Genomic DNA, 25,037 nt, shown 5'->3' on the forward strand with positions numbered 1-25,037 from the left:
GGCAGGAAAATGACCCAGAGGAAGACCAAGATATAGGTGGATTGATACGGCACAAAGTGCCTTAGACGATAGAAATATATGTCTTGACAAGTAACATACTGATTTGGAGGAAAATTGTAGATAGGAAGTTAGTAATGATGTAAATTTTTCATGTAGTACTATCATATCCTGTACACTCCTTGAGGGTGCATGTCAGGCATTCAATGATGATGGTCAGACTGAGAGATTTGTCTGTCACCACAACTATGGTCAATCAGGTCTATCAGACCCATGCCTTGGATAGACTACATGGAATCAGATGGAAGATAACCACTGCTCTGTTGCAGCAAATACAAACTTGAAAGACTCTTTTTAGAATCCATAGCAGTCTTAAAAAAATCAGCCTAATGTTAATAAATATGGCTGCATTAAACTACCCAAAATTTGAGAAACTTTAATTCTTAGGCCTCTCACCCAACAGCACCCAGAGGAGGTGCTCCTCATAGGACTTTAGTTTTTATTTATTCTACCTCATTTCTTCCACTTATTGTTTCTTGTGTGTTTTTGTGTTATTACAATTTTAACATTTTATTCCTCATGATGTCTCTTTGTCTGAGATGAAATATTGAAATCGATTAAACTTTTTGTTTAATTCTTTTTTTTTTTTTTTTGTGCTGTAAATTATTCCATTAAAGTGCAACATGAATGTAAACCATACTCATTTACTAATTTCATCTTTATTTTGGTTTTATTATAATATTTTTATGATGTCCATATATTATTTAATTTAATGAAAGCAGTATCATATATCCCTATCAGTTCCACCTTCAGTATCTACATTTGCTCCAAAATATGTAAAATTCTGAAATTCTACTGTAGCATGTTGATTGATTTTAATTTCTTTGTGTGGTTTCTGTATATGTTAAGAACTTTTGTTTTAGTCATATTTATTTTAAGAGCAACCATTTCATAGAAGTCTTCTGATTTTGCATGCTAAAATGTTAAAATCTTTAAAAACAAGTTAAAAACGAGACTTCAGAGGAATAATGATTCTCCCTTTTACCCCCCCTCCCTCAACATGATCATTAATCTTCTGAAACCTCCCAAGTTTGTTCATCCACCTCTCAAAAACCTGCAGTTTACAAGATCATCTGGACATTTGTTTTATACTACAGGGACAGACATACAGGCATGTCAAGAGAAGTACACCAATCTGAACACATCAAGGACCTAGGGAAAACAAGGAAACACAAATTAGGACTGGCAGCACATACAACTGAAACCAAACATCAAGTATTATGCCAATAAACCAAAATGCTCCACAGAGATTACAGCTTTTTTCTCAAGAGTGTTAAAGGAACCAGCTGAAATGGTCAAACATTCTCAACAGTGCATCAAAAAACAAGGGATGATTTTTCATCAAGTCTGGTCTTCTCTTATTCAGTACAACACGTCCACATGTTACCAGTAGTTCACGGTAGACAACTCCTTAGCAAATCTATCCTTTCCATTGTTTATTTCTGTTTTCAAATATTTCATTATGTTACCTGTTATAACCTTTTTTTTTTTTCATTTATTCACTTATTTCTCTTAATCATCTGAAACATGAAAATTTTCAGGAAACCAGTTTGAGTAGTCGATAAGTTATTTTATCCCATCTGTTTCTTTCATGTGGAAGAATGTCATCAAAACATTTCAATATAGAATACATTCTGCTGATTGCTGCTGACCTGTTTGAATAGTATCGCTACTCTCCAACCTATAGAGCATGAAATTAGATCTGACTATGGTACTTTATATGTGTATGTACACACACGCGCGCGTGCGCGCACACACACACACACACAATCTACCAATAATTGTCCAGACACCCTTATTATTTGAAGTTATGGAACATTCCAGTTTTGTTAATAACATAAAAGCCAGTGTACAGATAGTAAGAAGCAGTATTTCATTGTAGCAGTTAAATACAGGTGATATGGCAACACGATGTGAACTCAGTGACTTCGAGAGAGGTGCCATTGTGGGGTGTCACGTCTGGTATGTCCATATGTGCCATTGCTGCTCAACTGGAGCATCAAAAATCAACTGTTGCCAATGTGATTAACAAATGGAGACATTCTGACATCACTAGTACAGGAAAATATCCAGGGCAGCAGCCAAAAATGACTGACAGGGAGACAAGGGTATTAAAATCGGTGGCATGCAAAAACCAGCTACAATTGGCACAGACCATCCGTGATGAGTTCCAGGGTGCCAGTAATACCATGGTGAGCACTAATACTATATGAAAAGAACTCCGTTTACTAAGTTTCCCACAGTGGCACACAAGCAGAACATCACAACAATGAACAAGTTGGCTTATCTGGTCTGGTGCAAAGAGCATGTGAACTGGACAATTGACCAGTGGAAAATGGTACTCTGGAGCAATGAATCAAGGTTCACCTGATTCCAGTCTGATGGCAGGATGTGGAGGCAGCCTAGTGAATGCTTGTTACCACAGTGCGTTGTACCCACAGTAAAGTTTGGTGGTGCAGGAGTAATGGTGTGGGGTGCATTCAGCTGGTTTGAAGTGGAACCACTAGTTGTTGTCTGTGGTTATATGAAGACAGCTCAGTACCATGATATTCTGGATATTCAGGTGCTGCCTACACTGTGGAATTTTTATGGAACGGACCTGTGTTACTGTCAAGACAACAATGCCATGTCACAAAATTGCAGCTGTTATGGAATGATATGAAGAGATGGGTGTAAATGACTGCTCTGGCCTGCTTAGAGCCCTGACCTCAACCCCATCGAACAGGTGTTCGATGGGGTTGAGGTCAGGCAGTCCTGTGGTCTAAGCAGTTCTGTGGGACAAATTGGAGTGGTTCGATGAGGTCTAAGCAGTCCTGTGGGACAAATTGGAGTGCCGATTGAGGTCCAGAGCAGCATATTCTCGAACTGTTGCTGAACTCGGTGCTGCTTTGATGGAGGAATGGAGACAAATTCAACCTGGTGTCTGCTGCACATTGGTGGAAAGCCTCCCTGAAATGGTGCAGGAAATGATCAAAGCTAAAGGTGGACATACCCGATATTAGGGTTCACTTGCTGGTATCGATTGTAATTGCTAAAGTTTCCAGATGATTATTGGTAGATCATGAGATTCCTAAAGATATAGCAAATTGGTGATGTGTTACTGAGCAAATCACCATATATTAAACCCTTTTTCTTACATTCAACTTGACTTACCTTATTATTATACTTGCTTCTTTTTGTTATCTTGTGTAAGCATTTTTGAAAATTATGGAGACAACTACCGTGTTTGAATAAAAACTTTAGTTTAATATAACTAAAATCTACAATTCGACGTTTCGACCTTTATGTCGAGGTCATCTTCTGGAGCGTACAAATATGCACAAGAAACAAGCTATACTACAATCAAACTGGTTCGTTAAAGACACTGACCAACCGCTACCACAATTGTTGGCCTGACCTCTGTTGGAAAAAAAAAAAAAAATTATACATCAACGCTAGAGTCCTATTATTTGTGTTGTCTACTATATATATACATATATTAACATATACTACAATCAAACTGGTTCGTTAAAGACACTATATAGTAGACCAACCGCTACCACAATTGTTGGCCTGACCTCTGGTGGAAAAAAAAAAAAAAAAAAAAAAATTATACATCAACGTTAGGGTCCTATTATTTGTGTTGTCTACTATATACATATATTAACATATGTATGTATATATTAACATACATACATATGTATGTATATATTAACATACATATGTTAATATATTAATATATGTATGTATGTTTATAAATATAAACATACATACATATATAAATTATATATACATACATACATATGTATATATATGTATATATATGTATATGTATATATACATACATACATATATAAATTTAAACATACATACATATGTTATTATATTAACATATGTATGTATGTTAATATATACATACATATGTTAATATATGTATATAGTAGACAACACAAATAATAGGACCCTAACGTTGATGTATAATTTTTTTTTTTTTTTCCACCAGAGGTCAGGCCAACAATTGTGGTAGCGGTTGGTCAGTGTCTTTAACGAACCAGTTTGATTGTAGTATAGCTTGTTTCTTGTGTATATTTGTATGCTCCAGAAGATGACCTTGACATAAAGGTCGAATTGTAGATTTTAGTTATATTAAACTAAAGTTTTTATTCAAACACGGTAGTTGTCTCCATAATTTTCAAAAATGCATTCGGATCACCGTGCAAGCCTAAAAGAAAGGATTATCTTGTGTAAGTTTTTCTAGACATTTCTGAGCTTCTAATTCTCACATTGATTGTCTAATAATTTGTATTAATCCTAAATTTTATGTCAGATTTTCTGCATCTGTACTGGTATTAGCAATATTGGTGGCATAATGTTTTCAAATGATTTCTTTCTGGTCTTTTGATAGCCAACTGTATGAAATAGTTTTTTTTTTTTTTAAATCCAACCACCAAAGATTAGAATCTTATACCACATTTTGGTGCTGTGGGTGGACTAAGGATTTACATAATCTGGAAACATGGAAGTGTTTTCAAGTCACTTCAGATATCCAGTAAGTGACACTGGGAAATGAAATTCAAATACCAAAGTTATTTGCACTCTTTGTGGAATTTGAACTGATAGCGTATGAGTTGGAGAGCAGAAGTGCTATCTGCTTGGTTGACAATAGCAACAAGCTGTTGAAACTAGTGAAACCCCCTTCATTTCTGAATTTAAAATCTTTAGATCATTGCATGTTTCATTAAAAAACAACAACAAAAATAAAAACATTTACTTAAATAAGTAATGAAATTTCTTTCAGATGATGTATTTGAAGCTATGATACATGTAAAGAACATAGAACATTACGATGAGCCTGATTCTGGTAAGCAAATGAAAAGTTAGTTTTTGATAACTAGTTGTGATGTTTTCTTTTTAGCTTAATACTTTTAATTGATATTTATGATTTTCATATTTACAAGAACTGTATTTGTTATGAAATGTATTGTAGTGATTAGTGAGAGGCAACCCAGTGAGTGAAATTATTATTGGAAATTGGGGTCACTTAAGGGCCAAATCTAGATAACTGGGAGGAGACCCCCACATAGTCTTTAAAGAAATTTGGAGAACTGAGTGGGGCTTCTGACCTAATATCCAAATCTCACCTTTTTCATTTTGCATCACTCTGGATACTGAATGAGAATGGGTTGGCATTTTGGGATTTAGTCAATCCTGTCTGTATTGTGTTAAACCAGAAAACAATGATAGTACAAGGTGATATCTCTTACTGTCTGGGGCATTGTCCATTTGTTTTACTCATGGAACCGGCAAACACTAAAAGATGGTTAGTAGAATGAATTCCAAATCAACATGGAACTGGAAAGGAAACTGTACCAGGTCATCATAATTGGTGTTGCTGAAACAAAGAAGACAAAAAAACAGAAAATTTTCTAAATAATAACTACAAGATATTATGTTCAGTAATTAATCATCGGGGAAAGGAAGAAGCAGCTATAGTATATGTTGAATGGCAAGCAGTTTCTGGGCAAACATTAAAATGGGCAATTGGATAGTATGACTGACTTTTGCCTATGCTCCCACAAAAGATTCTGCTGAGAAAGAAGTGAAGAAATTTTTTGAGTCTGTAGACAAGGCAGCTGACAGAAAGAAAATGGAAAAGTTGACTGTTGTTGAAGATCTAACAAGCAGAGTAAATGAATAGCAGATATACAGAAATGTTTTTGGAAAATTTGGAGAAAAGACCAAAGCTAATGATAATAAATACCTACTCAATTTCTGTTCAGGACACAAACTAGTCATTGATAAATTTAGTTTAATCCTTTATCCAAGTGTGAGCAAACAAAGTTTGCACTAGAAAGTATCTTCAGGACTGGGGTAAGGTGGTACAACACCGGGAAACTCGTTGCAAAGGTGGAGCAAGCTAACATCACTCCTATCTCAGTATCTCCCATAATGCAAACCACATCTCCTTGCGGATATGTATAATGTTATGCATTAAGGGAAGGGCCACTACCCAGACTAGTTTCGACCTTCATTGAGGTCTCTTCAGTGGGAGCCAGGCCCAAGTGGATATACCAGGCAGAAGCGTTAGCAAGGTCATCTCTACCTATAGGAGTTGCCAAATGTTGTGCCACCTTTTTATTAAATTACTCTGGATTTAGAGAAAGATGTTGAAAGTTTATTTTTCACTTGGTTAGACTATAATAAATTTAGTTTAATCCTTTATCCATGTGTGAGCAAACAAAGTTTGCGCCTGAAAGTATCTTCAGGACTGGGATAAGGTGGTACAACACCGGGAAACTCGTAGCAAAGGTGGAGCAAGCTAACATCACTCCTATCTCAGTATCCCCCATAATGCAAAACACATCTCTTTGCGGATATGTATAATGTTATGCATTAAGGGAAGGGCCACTACCCAGACTAGTTTCAACCTTTATTGAGGTCTCTTCAGTGGGAGCCAGGCCCAAGTAGAGATACCAGGAAGAAGCATTAGCAAGGTCATCTCTGTTGTACCACCTTACCCCAGTCCTGAAGATACTTTCAGGTGCAAACTTTGTTTGCTCAAACTTGGATAAAGGATTAAACTAAATTTATTATAGTCTAACCAAGTGAAAAATAAATTTTCAAACTAGTCATTACTAGTCCAACATATGAATTTACATAGAGAGAAGACACAAGAATAAGAAAAGTCTCATCGACTATGTTTTTTCGATAGTACTATAATGCATCATGAAATGAGTATACAGAAGATTTCAAATAGGAATTGATCACTGTTTAGTTTTGAGCCATATAAAAATGATTATCACACTTGAAATGAAAAGAAAAAATGTGAAGAATTTTTTTTTCAGTGGTAGACTGTAGGCTATACAAATATTATGTGAGAAAAAATGAATGGGCTTGAAAACACGAAACAATCCTCAGAGACTCATTGGCAGACTGAAGAAATCATTGATTTAGCCAGAGAGGCTGAATCAGATCAGTGAAGTTTGCTGCAAGGATAGAAAAATCAGAACTCTATGGTGGAAGCTGAAAGTTGAAAAGGCAGTCATGGAAAAGAAGAAAGCATATTAAAAGTTCAGGCATTGTTATGAAATGTATTATAGTGAAGATCAGCATAACCAAGTGAATGAAATTATGTGCTTTGAGAGAATACAGCAGAATATAAGAAAACAAAGCAATATGTGAAAGTTACTAAACAACAGTCATGGGAAGATTTCAGTAAGAATGTAAAAAAATAAATATTAGGATGATGGCAAAATATTGTGGAGGCGATTAAAAAAAGCTTAGAAATGGGGAAAGAGTGCTGTAAAAGGAATTAGAGATGATAAAGGGGATATGAAAATGGAAGGTAAACTTAAGAGGTTTTTTCAATTACTTTGAAACTTTCCTATCACTGTCTTTCAAAATAATTATTTTGAACAAGCAGTTGATAGAACAGTGGTAGACAATATGCAATCAGGAATGCATATCACTACTTGAAATAGAAAAAGCTATCAAAAACATGAAGTATGGAGTGGTAGTTGGAGTAGAGTAAATGATATTTGACTAGAAATGTTCATGTATGGCAGAAAAGTTGTAGAGTGACTGCACTGCTTACTTTCAGAGTGCCTGTTCAGAAGGTTGAATTCTGGGTGACTGGAGTAGGTCTCAATTCCTTAACTAAATTGAATAAGTGCTGTAACAATTTTGATATGAACATTAACAAGACAAAGATTTGGCAGGAACAATGAAAACATCAGCAGCATTCTGAATGAGAAACATCATACAGAACAAATCTTCCATTTCAGCTATTTAGACACAATTTTCAGTTAAGATGGTAATTTAAATATGGAATTAAATAACAGACTTAGCAAAGCTGGTATTATATGGAGTAAGAGAGAAATTAGTTGAAACACTAAGCTAGCAATTAATAAGACTTGTTCAAACCAGTTTTAAGTTATGGATCTGAGAGTTTCCTTAGAAATAAAACAGTTGATCAGTGACTGGAAACCACATAGTTTTCAGAAAAATTAGGGGAGTGAACATATGGTATCAAAAGAATTGATAAATCTTTTTGGCATAGTTTGCTGTATCTGTAAACTGCTGGCCTTGCTTTTGGAAAATAATCTCACATGATTAATGTATCATGTTCATTTTACAAGTTTTATCCGAAGAAAAACATATATAAAGAATTGTCATAGTTTGTATAATTACTAAAATTTCTTTGTATGTAATAATTTTATTACAAAACTGTGTTAATCACTATTGCATGCTGTGACATCATTTCCCGATGTTAACACATTTCCAAAAATGGGAATCTTAAGAGATTTGTATGCATACCATGAAGTTCAGACCTATAAAGGCTCTCGCTGCAGAAAGCGAAGCATCTTAGGGTTTTTAGCCTTCTCCTAAATGGATCTGCCACCACACGAAGTCCACTGTTGGTCGCCAGAATGTCTCACTTGTGAGGGTCAACACAAGTTGTCATGGAGAGCTTTTGGAAAATCTCACATGATTAATGTATCATGTTCATTTTACAAATTTTGTCTGAAGAAAAATACATATAAAGAATTGTTATAGTTTGTATAATTACTAAAATTCTTTGTATGTAATAATTGTATTACAAAATTGTGTTAATCAGTATTGCATGATGTGACATCATCATTTCCCGATGTTAACGCATTTCCAAAAATGGGAATCTTAAGAGACGTGTATGCATACTGTGAAGTTCAGACCTATAAAGGCTCTCGCTGCAGAAAGCGAAGCATCTTAGGGTTTTTAGCCTTCTCTTTCATGGATCCACCACCACATGAAGTCCACTGTTGGTCTCCAGAGTGTGTGTCTCACTTGTGAGGGTCAACACAAGTTGCCATGGAGAGCTCAACAGAGAAAGCAACCATCAAACAGCTTAGGCCTCCTTGCTGAATAATGGCTGTACTGAATTAAGGACTGTACTGAATGAATGAATGAATGAAGTATATGGAATTCAACCCATTGTAAGTACTTAGAAAGATATGTATTTACTTCCGGACAATTCACATTATGTGTTTTGTCCCATATTTTATTGTGCTAATGTAACTATTCATGACATATTTCAATAAGTATCTATTATAAGAGTAAGCAAACCGCTGTAGGAATTGAACATAAATTAATGCAGGAATAGCTCAGTCTTGGTAATGTTCCATAGTTTAATGAATAAGAGTGACTAGTAAGTTGTAATAAATTATATTATTATTATTTTTATTATTATTACATGACACTTCCAGGGAGTCCACAGACTCATTGAGGGAGAACATCTACTCCACAGCTCAATCCATCAACTACAACGAACTGCAACCACTTTCATCATCTACGCCAATGCCATCTACTGCTGACCACTACCACTAGTATTTTCACAGACAATCACAAAGGTCATGCCCACAGCCTTTTGGCTGGAGAGTGGATATGCTAACCACTCAGCCAACCAGGCTAGCAGCCTGGTTGGTCGAGTGGTTGGTCATATTTAGGTTATGAGATAGAGATGTTAGAATTGTAGAAGAACTAAGCCTAAAATAGAATCACGTGTAATTATCTATGACTTGTTATTTCTTTGTACTCCATACTCATATATAGATTGAGCATTGTAAATAGATTTCTTGGTTTAATTGAATTAGTTTGTGAACAACACATTGTGACTGATTTGTCAGTGCACTGATCTCAAAACTACAAACCTGCATGTATCTGACAAATGAATGGCAAGGTATTTATAATATGCTAAGTAATATGTTTAAGCCACGACTGATATAATTGAAAGGTCAGAGTGAAACGGGGAATAATATCTGCTTTATATTTGTTTAAGATTCTTACTAACTTGCACTCAATGAGTAGTTTAACTGCCGCAGTCGTAAATCAAACAAATTTGTTAAATTATGTGAGCAATAGTAAGAAAGCCAAAAAGCATAGAGACATAGAAGATATAACAAAAAAGCACAGATTAAGATAAAGCAGGTACATTAGTGAGAGTAAAAGTACAGAGTGAGAAAATGGTTTTACTGATATAAAAAACGAAGAATTAGTTGCAATGAGGGAGATAGTTTGGTTGTACGGAGTGATACATAGGGCTAGGCAGCAGCTGAAGCAATTACAAAAATGCCTATCGAGTGGATCAGCTAACAAAAAGAAGCAAGTGTGAAATTAGAAAAATGAGAACATGATTGGGAGTGAAAGAAAAATTAAGGAGTGAGTGTTATATGGAGATTCAGTAGTAAAAGGTGTAATAGATGAGAGTTTGACATAATCATGCTTTCCAGGTGCGAAATTAATAATGTAAGTGAGGTTATTAGAGCACAGAAGTATAGGGATGAAAGAAATGATAGTAGTGGCCAGAACAAATGATTTAAAAGGTGAAAAATTTGCTATGAGAGAGGACTTGAAAGAATTACTAGAGGTAGCAAAAAGAAAGAGTGAGAGACATTTTGAAAAATTATGGAGACAACTACTTTGTTATAGAATAATACAGTAGTTGTCCGTGTTACTCTATAACACAGTAGTTGTCTCCTGTGTTACAGAGTAAAAACTTTAGTTTAATATAAACCAAAATCAACACTTGACGTTTCGACCTTCATATCGAGGTCAAAATCTGGAGCATACACAATAGAGAAAAATACAGAGAAACAAGCTGCACTGCAATCTACATAGTTTACTAAAGTTACTGATCAACCGTTATTATTATTATTAGCCTGACCTGTGGTGAAAAAAAAAAAAAAAAAACCTTTACTACATCAAAGCTAGAGTCCTATTATTATTATCATCTACTAGGTTATAAAACTAAGAGTTGGGCTGGAGAGCAACATGTTTATATATAGATAGATAGATAGATTTTAAAAATAAAAAGAGTGTTGATTTTGGTTTATATTAAACTAAAGTTTTTACTCTATAACACGTAGTTGTCTCCATAATTTTTCAAAATGTATTCTGATCACGTGTAAGCATGAAAGAAAAGAGTGAGAGTTAAGATAGTTAGTCTGTTGCCACAGTATGACAGACTAGAGTTGAGGAGGGGGGGGGGGGCATAATTGCAAATGACTTTATGCGTCGGTTATGCAGGAGGAGTGGTGGGGAGTTTGTGGATGTATGGAGTGAGTTTGATGGGCAAAAGGACTTATACAAGAAAGATGGTTTGCATCTGAATGGATTTGGTGTTCGGAGACTGGAAAAATTGTTGCTGAATGAAGTGAAAGTCGATGTGCAGAATCAGGGAAACTAGAGCATGGGGGGGGGGGGGGCTGTTGAGTGGATATGCACACATCAATGAGGCAGTTGAGTGTAAGAATGTGTATAATATGCCCGAGTTACTACGAAAGATAACAAACCAGAATGGGATAGTTAATATAAGGCGTCAAAACAGTGGTGGGAGTGCGGGTGGGACTTTTGCACTTTATGTACACTAATGCCAGGAGTATTAGGAACAAGGAGGAGGAATTTTTGGCCTTGTTGGCTCTTCCTGGCCACAGGTTATTGGCATTAGTGAGACATGGCTAACATAAGATGATATAGTTAGTGGGATAGAATGTGAAGGGTATAGTGTGTTCAGGAAGGACAGAGAGAAAAGAATGGGGGGGAGTATTATTGATGATAACCGGTGAACTGCAGAAGAGAATAGAAGTTCAATTGCAGTATAGTAAAAATAGTAAATTTGAGGCTATCTGGTGTGTGAGATTGAGGCCAGCAAAACAAATATGCAGTTGGGTGCTGCTATTGACCAGGTGATGGAATAGATGATGGAGGTAGTATGCATAGGCAAATAGACTCAATGAGTGGAGGACAGATAATTATTATAGGAGATTTCAACTATGGTAACATTGATTGGAATGAGGAGAGAACACATGGGAGGAAGGAAATGGATTTTATGCAGTTACTAAGGGATAACTACCTGAGACAGCATGTAATGGAATATACTAGGGGTTCGAGAGTTCTTGATCTAGTAACTGCATCTGAGAATTTGACTATAACGAATATGACCATGTTGCCACCAAATGATGAGAGTGTTCATAAGATCTTGAACTGGGAGGTGGTTAAATGTGTGGAATTTTCAATTAAGACATGGTATATATGTGAAATTACTGGGCTGGTAAGTATGACAAGCTTAGGAGATTGCATGGATCAGTGCCTTGGCATGTAAAACTGCAAGGGCTGGATGTTGATAATGCATGGAAAGTGGTAAAGGAGTGTTTGAGGGAGGTAATGGCTGACTGCATACCTAAAGTCCGGAGAGTAAATCAAGTGGGAGTTAAATGGATGAATAACACCATTAAGATTGAGTTATTTTCTTTTGGTTTATTAGTCGACCATAAATATTAAAAGATCTACACAATTGTCAACATGTTTCACCAGTTATTCTGTCTGCTTCTTCAGGACAAGAAAGTCGGTATAATAATGTTTACTAGTAAAAAAGAAGAATAGAGTAGTACAGTGAAATCAAGTAAAATTAAAACTGACGTGTAACATCAAAAGCTTGGAGTCTCAGTCGTTCGTTGTATAAGGCGTGTTGTATAGTTTTTTTGCGAAATAAAATTCTGGTAAGCTAAGTGAATTTATTAGGCTTTTCCAGATGTCTTTCAGTATCATATCTTGATTTCTGTTTAGATTATCTCTTGTCTGGAGTACCACTGCAGCTTCTTTGAAGTTTCTATATCTAAAATCTTCTTCTATATAAGGCATGGAGCTGTTATCCCAATCGATGAGTGGTGAGAAATCGAGAAATGATGGGCTAATCCTGAGGTGTCTGTTCTGTTGTTAATATCTCCTGTGTTTTTTTTTTTTGAATTTCTAAGCTTCTTGAAGTTTGGCCTACATAATTTAACCCACAGGAACATGGGATGTTGTATACACCTGTGTATTTGTAAAAGGCATTACTGTCCTTAGGAGATCTTAAGATGTGTCGTATAGTTTGACAGGTTTAAGAGCAACTCTGACGTAAAGACCTCATCAGTTTGGCTATATTTGTTGAAACTGAGCCGGCATAAGGGATGGCAATAGACGATGCATATTGTGTGACAGGAGGTAGTTGCGGTGGATTGTTCCTATGAAGAATCTTTTGAATTATATTTTTTGGATAGCCGTTGTTTACCAGTGTTTGAGATATGAGAGTGAGTGAGTTAAGGAGATCTTTTTCTTCTGAGATAATATTGGTTGCTCTGTTTTTAAGCTTATGTATAATGCTGAGTTTTTGTGCATAATGGTGAGCTGATTTGAAATGTAGGTAACGTCCAGTGTCTGTAGGTTTTCGATATATTGTGAGCTGGATTTGTCCATTCTCTTGTTTCTTTATTATAGTGTCTAGAAAAGGTAATTGATTGTTCTTTTCCAGCTCTAACGTGAACTTTATTTTCTGGTATAAGGAATTTATTTTTGTAAGGAACTCAAATAAGGTGTTTTCTGTGTCTTTCCAAATAATGAATATATCATCTACCTATCTCCACCAAATCAATGGCTTTGGATTTACTTCTAGTTTTTCGATGAACAAATCAGCGCAGGGAGGTGACAAGGGACTGCCCATGGCTAAGCCATCAAGTTGTTCATAAATAGTGTTATTTACTTGAAAATAATTTGATTTGAGGCAATGGCAAAAGAGCTGAACTATGTCATGTGAATAGAGATTTTCTATGATCTTGATAACTTCTTCAACAGGTATGTTTGCGAATAACGACACTACGTCAAGACTTGCAAGTATATCTGTATTTAAGATGGTGATGCCTTTTAATTTTTCTGTGAAATGCTTAGAGTTCTTTATGAACGAATCCGATTTCTTTATGTTATCTTTCAAAAGACTGGCTAGATATTTAGCTGGTATATATGTCGGAAAATTTCTACCGTCGACAATCGGATGGAGCGGAACTCCAACTTTGTGCACTTTTGGTGGAGCATATAAATATATGGCATCAATGGGTGTAGAGATTTTAGACTTCATTGTAATTCTGAAGGCCACCTTGTCATATTACATAATAGGAAATTAGTCTTTGATTTTTTGTAGTTGGATCTACATCCAATACGAGATAGGTTGACATGTCTGAAACTAAATCAGTGATCTTCATTAGGTAGTCTTTGGTGTTCAAAATAACCGTCAAGTTGCTTTATACATGTGGGATTGGATGGTATACCAGCTCAAGTCTTATGTGAAGCAGCAAAGGAATTTTCAGTGCCCTTGACCATATTGTTTAATTTAAGTCTCAGCTCTGGGTTAGTCCTGAGGGTGGAAAGAGGGGAAAATAGTTCCTTTGCCTAAAGGAGGCTCCAAGACTGCTGTTGCACATTACCGACTGATCAGGGGAAGCATGGCTTTGTGAAGGGTAGATCATGCCTGAGTAACTTGCTCATGTTTTATAATACAGTGATGGCTGAATTGGCTGTTCTTTGTACTCTCACAGAATTGATTATTAGCACTCATCTTATGTTGCCTCCATAATTTCTTCTTTCTCTATATAGCATGCTTAAATCTCATCATTCCTTCATTCATCCATTTCACACCTACCTTATTATTAATCTTCTGATCCTTGGAATACATTTAGACATTTCTTCTACTATTTATTTCTTGAATAATACCCAAGCAGCATTGATTTCCTTTCTACCCAACTCCTTATTACATGCTACAGCTGCAAGTTGTCTCCTGAGATTCTCATAATCCCTAGCCTTGTAGTAGTTCCACATGTACTCTTACTTCACAGAAGTCCTCACATGACTGGCAGCCATCCAGGTAATCACTTCATGGTCAGGGTCATTCTCCACCAACTTGTCAGAGAGATTTGACACCTCATATAATGACATCCTCTGATGAAATGACCAAATCGAAGACTCTGTCAGTTGTCTCGTACCCTCTGTTACATACTGTCTGGAATAGTTGTTCCTCAAAAATTTGAGAAATTCATTTTCTTTACTTCCAATTGCTATCTTGTCATTCCAAACTATATTGCCATAATTAAAATCACTCATAATGATCACCCTTTTCCTGTTTGCTTGGCTAATTTACTTATGCATTTCATTCTGTTCAGCTATTAATATTCTATTCAGTTCAGTCTATTCATATGCATTCTTCTTTGTCTCTTTTTCTACACACTCCTAGTATTTATTTCTGTAGCTTCATGGTATATGTTTTTAATATCTGTCTACATTTCTTTAATGCTTCTCATTCTTCATGCTCCTTCCATCTGGTCTGAGTAAGAACTTCATAATCTTTATTGCATATTTTCTTTTTAGTTCCAAATTTTTTGTTTATGTTATATGTTCTATATTTACCCATTACTTTATGGTCATTAATCTTATTTATCATTAATCTATGTATGGTCTCTACTCAGTGGCGCACTCAGGATTTAATCTTGGAGGGGGCCGAGTGCTCAGGATTTAACCTTTTGGGGGGGGCCAGTTGAGTAGATGTTTTGCGAATACACACTACACATTGCATACGACCTATAACTGAGCATCTGCAGTGATTGCTAATTCATAAGTAGCACACAACATAAATAAAAAAAACGAATTTTAATTAGGAAACGATTTTTGGAAATTTTTTAGTGTTTTTTCCTTTTCTTGGGGTGCCTGGGTCCCTTGGGCCCCCCTCTGGGTGCGCCACTGTCTCTACTTCTGTATGGTGCAGAAACTTGGACTTTGAAGACGACATCAATTAAAAAAATAAAATAAAAACTTGAAGCCTTTGAGATGTGGTTATACAGACAAATGTTAAAAATCCCTAGAACAGCAAAAACATCCAATCAAGAAGTACTGGAACAAATAGGGAAATCACATGAATTTATAGATACCATAAAAAGAAGAAAATCTGCATATCGTGGTCACCTACTTTGTAACAAAAAATATAAGATACTTAAAAAAGGGAAGATAAATGGAAGAAGAGGACAAAGAAGGCAAAGAAAATCTTGGCTGGCAGAAATCAGACAGTGGACTGGCATGAGCTCTGAGGGACTGTTCAGAGTGACTGAGGATCGCTCAAAATTTGCCAAAGTGGTTGCCAACCTCTGATAGGAGATGGCACTTAAAGAAGAAGAATCATATTTGAATTTCTCCTATTATTAAAAAAAATGAACTGTATAAGCATCTGCTCCTCTCATCTTCAAAAGAGATCCTCTCCATTTTTTTTTTTTTTTTGTATCATTATGTGGTCAGTGTGGTTACATGTCTTTCCATCTGGTGCTTCTTTCCATGTTACTTTAAGTTCATTTTTATGCTTAAAGATGGATCCTCGTATTACTAAAAAAATTCTTCATTCACTATGCAAAAACTCAGTAATATCTCACTATTCTCATTTATATTTCCTATATCTTCCTTTCTCATTAATCCCTCTCTCTCTACCTGTACAGTCATTTCCTGTTTTAACATTTAGATCCCCCATTACTATAATTATGTCTCTAGCATTTGTGTATAGATTACATCCTGGCTCTCAGTGGAAGACAAGCATCTCTGATTTGCATACTTGTCCTAGAGCAGACTGCAGTACTGACCATCAGCTAGTAAGACTAACACTCTGAAACCTTCCAAGTCAGGCACATCTCACTAGACTGGAGTCAGAGTAATTTGTAGTGAATTCACAGAAAAAACATCAACTCAGTTGGATAATTTTTGGAGACTAGTGAGGAAAACTCACAAGAAATGCTTTGAGAAGGAGTTGAGGTTATAATATAGGATCAGCCCAATAAGAAGACCAAGAGACCCATATATATATCAGATTCAATGTGGGATCTAATTGAAAGAAGGCTGTTGGAGAAATAAAAAGACACAGGGACTGAAGAATGTGAGAGATTGCATAAAGAAGTCAGAAGAGTCATCAAGCAGGACAAGGAAAAGTTTTATACTAACAAATGTGAGTTCCAGATGAGGAGGTACAATTATTAAAGGATGTTTCATTTAGTTTGTGACCTAAAGCAGAAGTTTAAGCCCAAATTGAATGTCGTCAAAGACAGGAATGGAGCAGTCCTAACAGAAGAACTGGAAATCAAAATCAGGTGGAAAGAAAACTGTTGAGGAACTGTACAACAGAGAGGATAAAGAAAATTTGAAGGGAGCCCTCTCACCAGGAAAATTTTGATTTAGACCCTCCTCGACTCAGGCATGAGGTTGAAAGAGCAGTTAAACAGCTTAATAGCAATAAGATCCTGTGTGCAGATGGAATTCCAGCAAAGTTAATTAAGGGAATGGTGGGATAAGTGTCATCAATTGATTACAAGGATATGGGAGGCAGAATCATGGCCTAGAGACTGGAAGAAATCAGTACTTTACTGTAATGACAAGAACTAGGATAAATTCTTGACATAGTTAACGAGATAAGTAAGAACAGAGGACTTCAGCTGAATCCTAGCAAGACAAAGATTGTGATTCTCAAAGGAAATACAGTCAGGAAAGCTCCTGAGAAACAAGTGTACTTCAGTGGAGAGAGAATTGAGGAAGTCAGCAGGTTTGAGTACATGGAATCCATTATTAATGTGAAGAATTGCTGTTCAGAAGCCATCAGAAGAAGATTAGGAATGGCTAAAACAACAGTCAGAGACTGTCTAAAATCTGGAAGGATGGATCTATCTCCACGGGAACAAAGTTGAGGATTTTGGATGCAGCTGTTTTTCCAACAGTGACTTATGAATGTGAGATTTGGAATAAGAAGTCTAATAGGAAAATGATAGCTGCTTTTGAGATGTGATGTTCCAAAAGGATGCAAATGAGTTCAAAACAAAGTATGATAGATACTGCGCAAGTGTTGTATAGTTCTTGACATGATAATAATATATTATCAATATTATGTGGAAGCCAGACCCAGGGAGATAGCAAAGTTAAATCAATACAAATCATATATTTTCTATATACAAGTAGTTAATAGATATATCACCATATTATTAAATACTCCAGATCAGTGATGGTTATAGGAAATTAAATTAGCAAATGCTAGTTTATGAGATATATTACATTTGACAAAAAATTATATCCTGGTTTTAATCCTTTACCCAAGCATAAGCAAACAAAGTTTGTGTGTGTGTGTGTGTGTGTGTGTGTGTGTGTGTGTGTGTGTGTGTGTGTGTGTGTGTGTGTGTGTGTGTGTGAAGTATCTTTACAACTAGTCTACTTGTATTCATTGTGAAGAATTTAATGAGACAAAAATACATGTTGGAGTAATTATTTTACTTATAATTATGAAAATAACACTCAACATTTCAACTTCTGTATTGAGATCATCATCAGGAAAACATACGTATGCACAGAACACCAGCTATATGAATCTACACAAAAGTAAGCTAAATCTAAATGCTTTGTTAATCATTTATCCTGGTTAAACTTTGGAAAAAGAAAAACGAGGTGAAATATGCTACATGGAACATTAGAAGCATAGCACAATAAAGAAGAAGAATAAGATAAAATTTTAAATGAAGAAAATATAGAAATTGCAGTTCTTACAGAATACCTCATGGGCTCACTTTAGTGAGTACGGGCATGGCAAACCCGAGGTACCTGATGCTGGACCATGCCTTACTTCATGTAATATACATCTGTAATATTATCTATAGACTGGTCCTCTACCCTTCTTTCTTCTCTTCTTGCTCCTTACCCCCAATGCTATTAGAGTATTTGAGGGCTAGGGGTGAATCTTTCCTGTCTTGCTATGTCATTTTGCCTATTGCAGCCACCGAAGGGGACAAGCTAGCCCCAATAGGTGCCGGTCCCAAGCCTGGATAAATGGTATCAGGAAGGGCATCCGGTCATAAAACTTCACTGCCAGCTCTAGATATGATTAAATGAGTCGAAAAGAAAGTGATACAAGGGCTAGGGCGTACTCCTTAAGTGACTTACAACTGTGAGAAGTGGACGAGGGCTACCACATCAAGGGCATTTGTGGTTAAAGAAGTGAGCCCAGCAAGTGGAGAGAATATTGCGAGTGGGAACGTTGAATGTTGGAAGCATGACTTGAAGGGGAAGAGAGGTGGCAGACATGATGAGGAAGGGGAAGTTGGATATTTTATGCGTGCGGGAGACAAGGTGGAAGGGAGAAAAGGTGAAGGAACTAGGAGACAGGTATAAATTGTTCTACTCTGGAGCGAATAAAGAGGGAAGAAATGGTGTCGGAATTGTGGTGTGTGGCAGAACGAAGAGTGAAGTACTGGAAGTGGGTAGGAAGAATGACAGGATCATGCGAATGAAACTGAATCTTGGAGAAGAGCAACTGGTCGTCTTATGTGTATACGCCCCACAAGTTGGCTGTACAGCAGAGGAGAAAGATGAGTTCTGGAATGTGCTAGATAAAGAAATGAGGGAACCGGAAGAAAACGAGATGGTGATTGTCGGAGGAGACTTGAATGGATACATAGAGAGACAGAATAGGGACTGTGGAAGGGTGCATGGTGGCCATGGAGTGTGGAAATGATGAACCAGGAAGGAGAGAGGATTTTGGACTTTGCAGTAGTGTTTGATCTGGAAATTGTGAACTCCTTTTTCTGTAAGAGGGAAGAGCATTTGATACCATTTAAAAGTGGCTACAATAGTTCACAGATTGACTACATTTTGACTAGAAGAAAACATCTTAAGGCAGTAAAAAATTGTAAAGTAATTCCAACAGATTAATTTTCATTAATCTTCATTTAAATAATGAAAATAAGTCTTATTTTCATTATTTAAATGAAGGGGATATTAAATCCCACATTATTTCAAAGTCAAATAAGAAACTCAAAGATCGGAATCAAAGAGTTTCATGCTGAATCTGGGATTTAATATCCCCTTCATTTAAATAATGTTACATCGCTGAAGTGAAGCCCATTGGCTCTTTTATTCAAGTTTTATTTTCATATATATATATATATAAGGAAGATTGTATTATTGTTATTTTGTTATCTAAATTAAATTTTATATTTTATATTATTTATCCCTCCTATCAAATAAGTAATGTTAAGAAGGACGTCAAAAACATATCCCTTTGACGTTAAGCTAATATAATAATATATACTATATTATACATGCGATAAACACTGTAACTATAAAATAAACAATCTAAAAATTCACATAAGCATCTTTTTTTTTTTTTTTGCTTGTTCTATTATAATTACCTAATAGTAAAATAGAGGGGGTCGATAAAAAATCAAGAAACTCTTGAAGGGGTCGACAGTCAAAGAAGTTTGGCGACCCCTGTCCTAAACAAATACTAAAATAATAAGCCAATAAAGATGCCAAGAATATAATTTCTTGGCATCTTTAATTTAAGGTTTTCTTGTGTTGGGGCTATGTCTTCATATTCTGCATGCTACATAGGTGCACATATAGATCCTCCAGATTCTTGGAATTACTAATCCATCATGCTTCCTTGAACTTTCTTTCAAACCAGGTTTTGATGTGGTGTAGGGACTTGGTGTCTTTCCAGTTGATTTTGTGACATGTTTGAAGTGCATGGTCTGACAGGTCTGTTTTACCATAGTGGATGAATTTAATGGCATTTATGCTCATCTTTTCTTATTGAGATGGTGCTCCCTGTTTCCCCTATGTAGGGTAGGTTGCAGGTGCACTGAATTTTGTAAACCCCTGGGTGGGTTTACAAAATTCAAAGTTATTAATTGCTTTTAATGGTGGTATTATGGAGGATCTTTTGAAATTTTTTTGGGTTGTTGTTGTTGTAGCCATCTTTTATAAATGTTTGGCTAATAATTTCTTATTTGTTCTTCAGCATCTGCTCACTGAGCAAATTGTTAGGGTTTTATGCTTAATATTACTGATGACCCCCCCTCCCCCTAGTTTTTGTGTTGAATGGTGGTATGAATTTTTGTATAATATATTGGCCAGTGTGTAGGTTTGAGGTAAACCATGAATGAAAGGCAGCTTGAGGAAGATGTGTGACAAGTGTGTCTAGAAAAGGAAGAGAGTGTTGTTTTCAATCTTGATGGATATATATTTGTGTTTTGTTCAGGTGGCTTAGGAATGTATTTAATGTTTTGCGACTCTGGGTTCAAATGGTGAAAATATCATCGTCATATCTGATTAGAATTTGGGCTGTAGGCTTGCAGAATCTAGAGCTCATTTCTCAAAATCTTCCACATGTAAAAGTTAGCTTGGGGGGGGAGAGTGTTGGATCCATGGTCATACCTTCTTTTTGCAGGTAGAAATTATTTTGCCACACAAAATACCTGGAGTGAAGTATATGTGCAAAGAGGGCCATGATATCAGGCAGAAATATGTTCTGTGTAAGAACAGTAGTATCATTTCCCACTCTACATAGATGAAACAGGATGCACCATCCCAATAAGAAAAGACAAATAAATGCATTAAATTCCTCCACTATGGTAAAACAGACCTGGTAGACCATGCACTTCAAACATGTCACAGAATCAACTGGAAAGGCACCAAGTCCCTATATCACACCAAAACCTGTTTGTAAGAAAGTTCCAAGAGGCTTGTGAGATGATGAAACATCATCAGAATCTAAACAAGAATGATGGATTGGTAATTCCAAGAATCTGGAGGACCCATCAGCAACCTATATAGCATCCAGAACATGATGGCAGAACCCCCAACACAAGAAAACCTTAATATAAGAGGCCTGTAGAGATGTGTTGAATGTAGTTCCTCTATAAAACTTTATTTTTATTTATTTTATTTTGTTAATTTATATTTATGTATAATTTATTATTATTTATTTTTTTTCCACCAGAGGTCAGACTAGGGTAAACGATTAACAAAGAATTTGGATTTATCTTACTTGTGTGTAGTGTCATGTAGCTTGTGCCCTGTGCATATGTATGTTTTCCTGATGATACAGAGGTCGAAAGGTTGAATGTTATTTTCATAATTATAAGTAAAGCAATTACTCTGTGTTTTTGTCTCCACAAATTCTTTACAATGAATGCTGACCGCTAATGACCATGTAACCTTAGAAGAAAGAATAGTGTACTCATATATTGAAGCTGTTGACTTTTCATTAATTGTTTGAGTATCCCATGATGCAAAATGTGCTGGATAAAACTAATGAATCAGTGGAGATGCTTTTTTTTCCTTTTGAATTTTATGACAACAAAAGCATTTGTTTTTGTTGCCATAAAATGTAAAGCATTCAAACATTGGTATTTGACAAGTGTCTTTTTTTATGTTGTCAATCTCACCATGAAAGATCTCATACTTACTGTACATAAGTGGCTAAATAGATTATCTGTAGACTTTGCTGTAGAGTAGTTAATCCTATAGGAATAGAGTATTTTATCCTTATTCCTATGGTCTCCTGTATGAGTTACAATACAGTAATAAAGAATGATATGCCTTAGTTTAGGGTTTTGTCCATTTTTGTATCTGTTGTCCATGATAATCTGACATCAATTTTTAAAAAAAAAAAAAGGTTAGCTGTTAATAACATTTACTGTCTTTAGAATGTTGTAATAAGCAGATCTACATAGAATTACTGTCTTACACCAAGAATGATTTCTCCTTTGAAGAAAAGCATTTGGTAATAATTAATCATTATGACAGATTATTTTAAACTGGATATAATGATGGTTGGTGACTGTGTCTGAATCAAAATTTCATCCAGTGTTTGTACTTCTAGTATTCATAACAATTAATGATTTATTTTAAAAAAGAGAAAAAAAAGCAAAACTAAAATGAAATTCCTAGAAACTGAATTGTATAATGGTAAGTTGATCATTTTGCTCTGTTTTTTTTTGTTCTACATAACTACATTTTAAACTTTTTGAGTAGTGAACCTTTTCTCTATTTTGAATAGCCATTGTTGAACTTGATATTTTGCAAAACATTGCAAAGCTGTTGGGGTATCGATGTGAAATTATAAATTATCCTAGCAATGAAGATAAAGGGAAAAAAGTCATAGATGCTGAAAGAAGGTAAGTGTTAAACCGTCAGATCATGGATACAATTTTTTTTTTTCTTGAATTAATAGAGAAATTCTTTTTCATATTTTATAAAATTTTTCTTTAACTCTTCTCTACATCATGTTTGGAGTATGCTGCTGTATTTTAAAATGATGAGAAAAAGCAAATACTCATTATATATGAATAATATAAAATTTAAAATTCTCCCATTTAAGGGTCAGCTACTGTGAAGACGATAATTCTGTTATAAATATACGATAATTACAACATTATTTTATACTTGATGAAGTAAGATGTTGATATTATAGGATAGGATACCTCAAGAGATATACAGCATACTTGGACCATAAATTATTAGGAAAAGGGAGGCCCCTGAATGAGGTGGATTGGCGGTATCAAACAAAACCTTAATAGAAGTGGAATACAATAGCATAAAGCAGCAGTGGATTCTAATGACAGACACATCTGGAATAGGAAACTGTTCATTCTGGTCAGACCTCTGTGACTATAGATTAAGGAATTTGTATGTATATGTGTGTGTGTGTTTATTTGTTGGATCTTTGATTAGAAAAATATTAAAAGGTGAAGCAATTGAAAAGAGTTTCATTAAAACAGAATGGAAATTATTTCCTTGAAAAGTTTTTAAGCAAAGCTAAAACTGATAAATTGTAAAATACTAGTTATAAATTTAGACTACTTTCATGAAGACCTTAGTGTAGTGATAAATAGGGTGACCAGTTCCACCCAGTGTTCACAATAATGTTGTAATGATACTAGGTAAATTGAAATGCTATTATGATATGAAGGTACACTATTTGATCAGATATATCCACTTGCTTGTTCCAACTCTCACTCTGATATGAAAGGTTTGAATATAGATTTGGTTCATCTGCTGCTGCTATAATATGGGAAGGCTTTCCACCAGATTTCGATATGTTTCTGTGGTAATTTCCTTCCATTCTCCCAGAAAAACATGAGTGAGGTCAGTCACTGATATCGGCAATTCAGCTTGCCTCACAATTAACATTTCAATTCATCCCACAGGTGTTTCATAGGGTTGAGATCAGGATTCTATATAGACTAGTCAAGTTCTTCTACACCCATCTCATCACACCATTCCTGCACAGATCTCATTTTGTGGATGGGGACATTGTTATGTTGATACAGGAGACCTTCACTGAACTGTTGCCATAAAGTTGGAAGCACAGAATTATCTAGAACGTCATCGTAGGCTGCAGCAGCATTAAGATTCCCTATCAGAAATGGGGAATTCCACCCAACACTTGGCATTGCCCTTGCTGATATTAGGCTTGTGTGTGTGTGTGTGTGTGTGTGTGTGGCTGCATGGCCACGGAACCGATGTTCTTCACCTCAAAGTGAATAGTTGTAATTGATGCCATTGCTTGCAGAGGCATTTCCAAACTTGGTAGCAAGTGTGTCAACTGAGAACAGGCAATTTTTTTATATTAGATGCTTCAATAAAACCAGTATCTCCCAGAATAATCACAGCTAAATTTCAAGCAAAAGAAAGAGCTCAAATAATTAAAATAATCCAAATATATGCACTAGACAGTAATCAGGAAGAAATAGAAAATTTCTATGACGAACTACAACAGAAAATAGATAGATCAAAAAACAGAGAATTCATGATAGTGATGGGAGGTTTTAATGCTAAAATAGGACAGTTCGTAGTAGATAAAAAAGATGTGATGGGACTCTGGATACGGAGAGCTTAACGACAGAGGAGAACAATATCTTCACTCTTAATCATGGTTTATATGGATCATGTTATGAAGGAAAGTTGAAGATGTTAATCTTGGCTCTTTACTTTGTGCAGTTTATACTTTTAAATTAATCCAGTACCACTTTTCTGGATTCCCTAACTAAACCGAATAAACTGCAAATTAGCAATAAAAAGGCAGACTATGAAACTTGACAGGAACATACAAAACATCAGCTGCATCCTGATTGTAGAATCAATAGAACAAGTAAAATATTTCATGTGATTAGAAAAGATTTTAGTGAAGATGACAAATAAAATATGAGAGTTACTGCTGTTTCACTCCATTAAGCCTTCAACATGAGATACAGAGATCATTTGTCTCAACTTTTGGATACAATATCCACTATCTGATAGTTAAGCCAGTGTTCACTATCATCAAATAGTGGATATTGGGTTGAGGAAGTAATTATCCCTCATTA

The 25,037-nt window shown here is 35.5% G+C and overlaps 1 protein-coding gene across 1 annotated transcript in view; it reads left to right on the forward strand.

The window, feature by feature from the left end:
* mIF2 (mitochondrial translation initiation factor 2) overlaps nucleotides 1-25,037 on the forward strand; it is a 342,241-nt gene that overhangs the window by 48,716 nt on the left and 268,488 nt on the right. Inside the window, exons 4-5 of the mRNA XM_090395599.1 lie at nucleotides 4,835-4,897; nucleotides 22,730-22,847. Of these exons, the coding sequence (XP_090251725.1) occupies nucleotides 4,835-4,897; nucleotides 22,730-22,847 (181 nt within the window). The remainder of the gene's footprint in view (nucleotides 1-4,834; nucleotides 4,898-22,729; nucleotides 22,848-25,037) is intronic.

This window comes from Typopeltis vanoorti, chromosome 7 (genome assembly GCF_054136105.1).
Source record: "Typopeltis vanoorti isolate ZY-2024b chromosome 7, IOZ_Tvanoo_1.0, whole genome shotgun sequence".
NCBI lineage: Eukaryota > Metazoa > Arthropoda > Arachnida > Uropygi > Thelyphonidae > Typopeltis > Typopeltis vanoorti.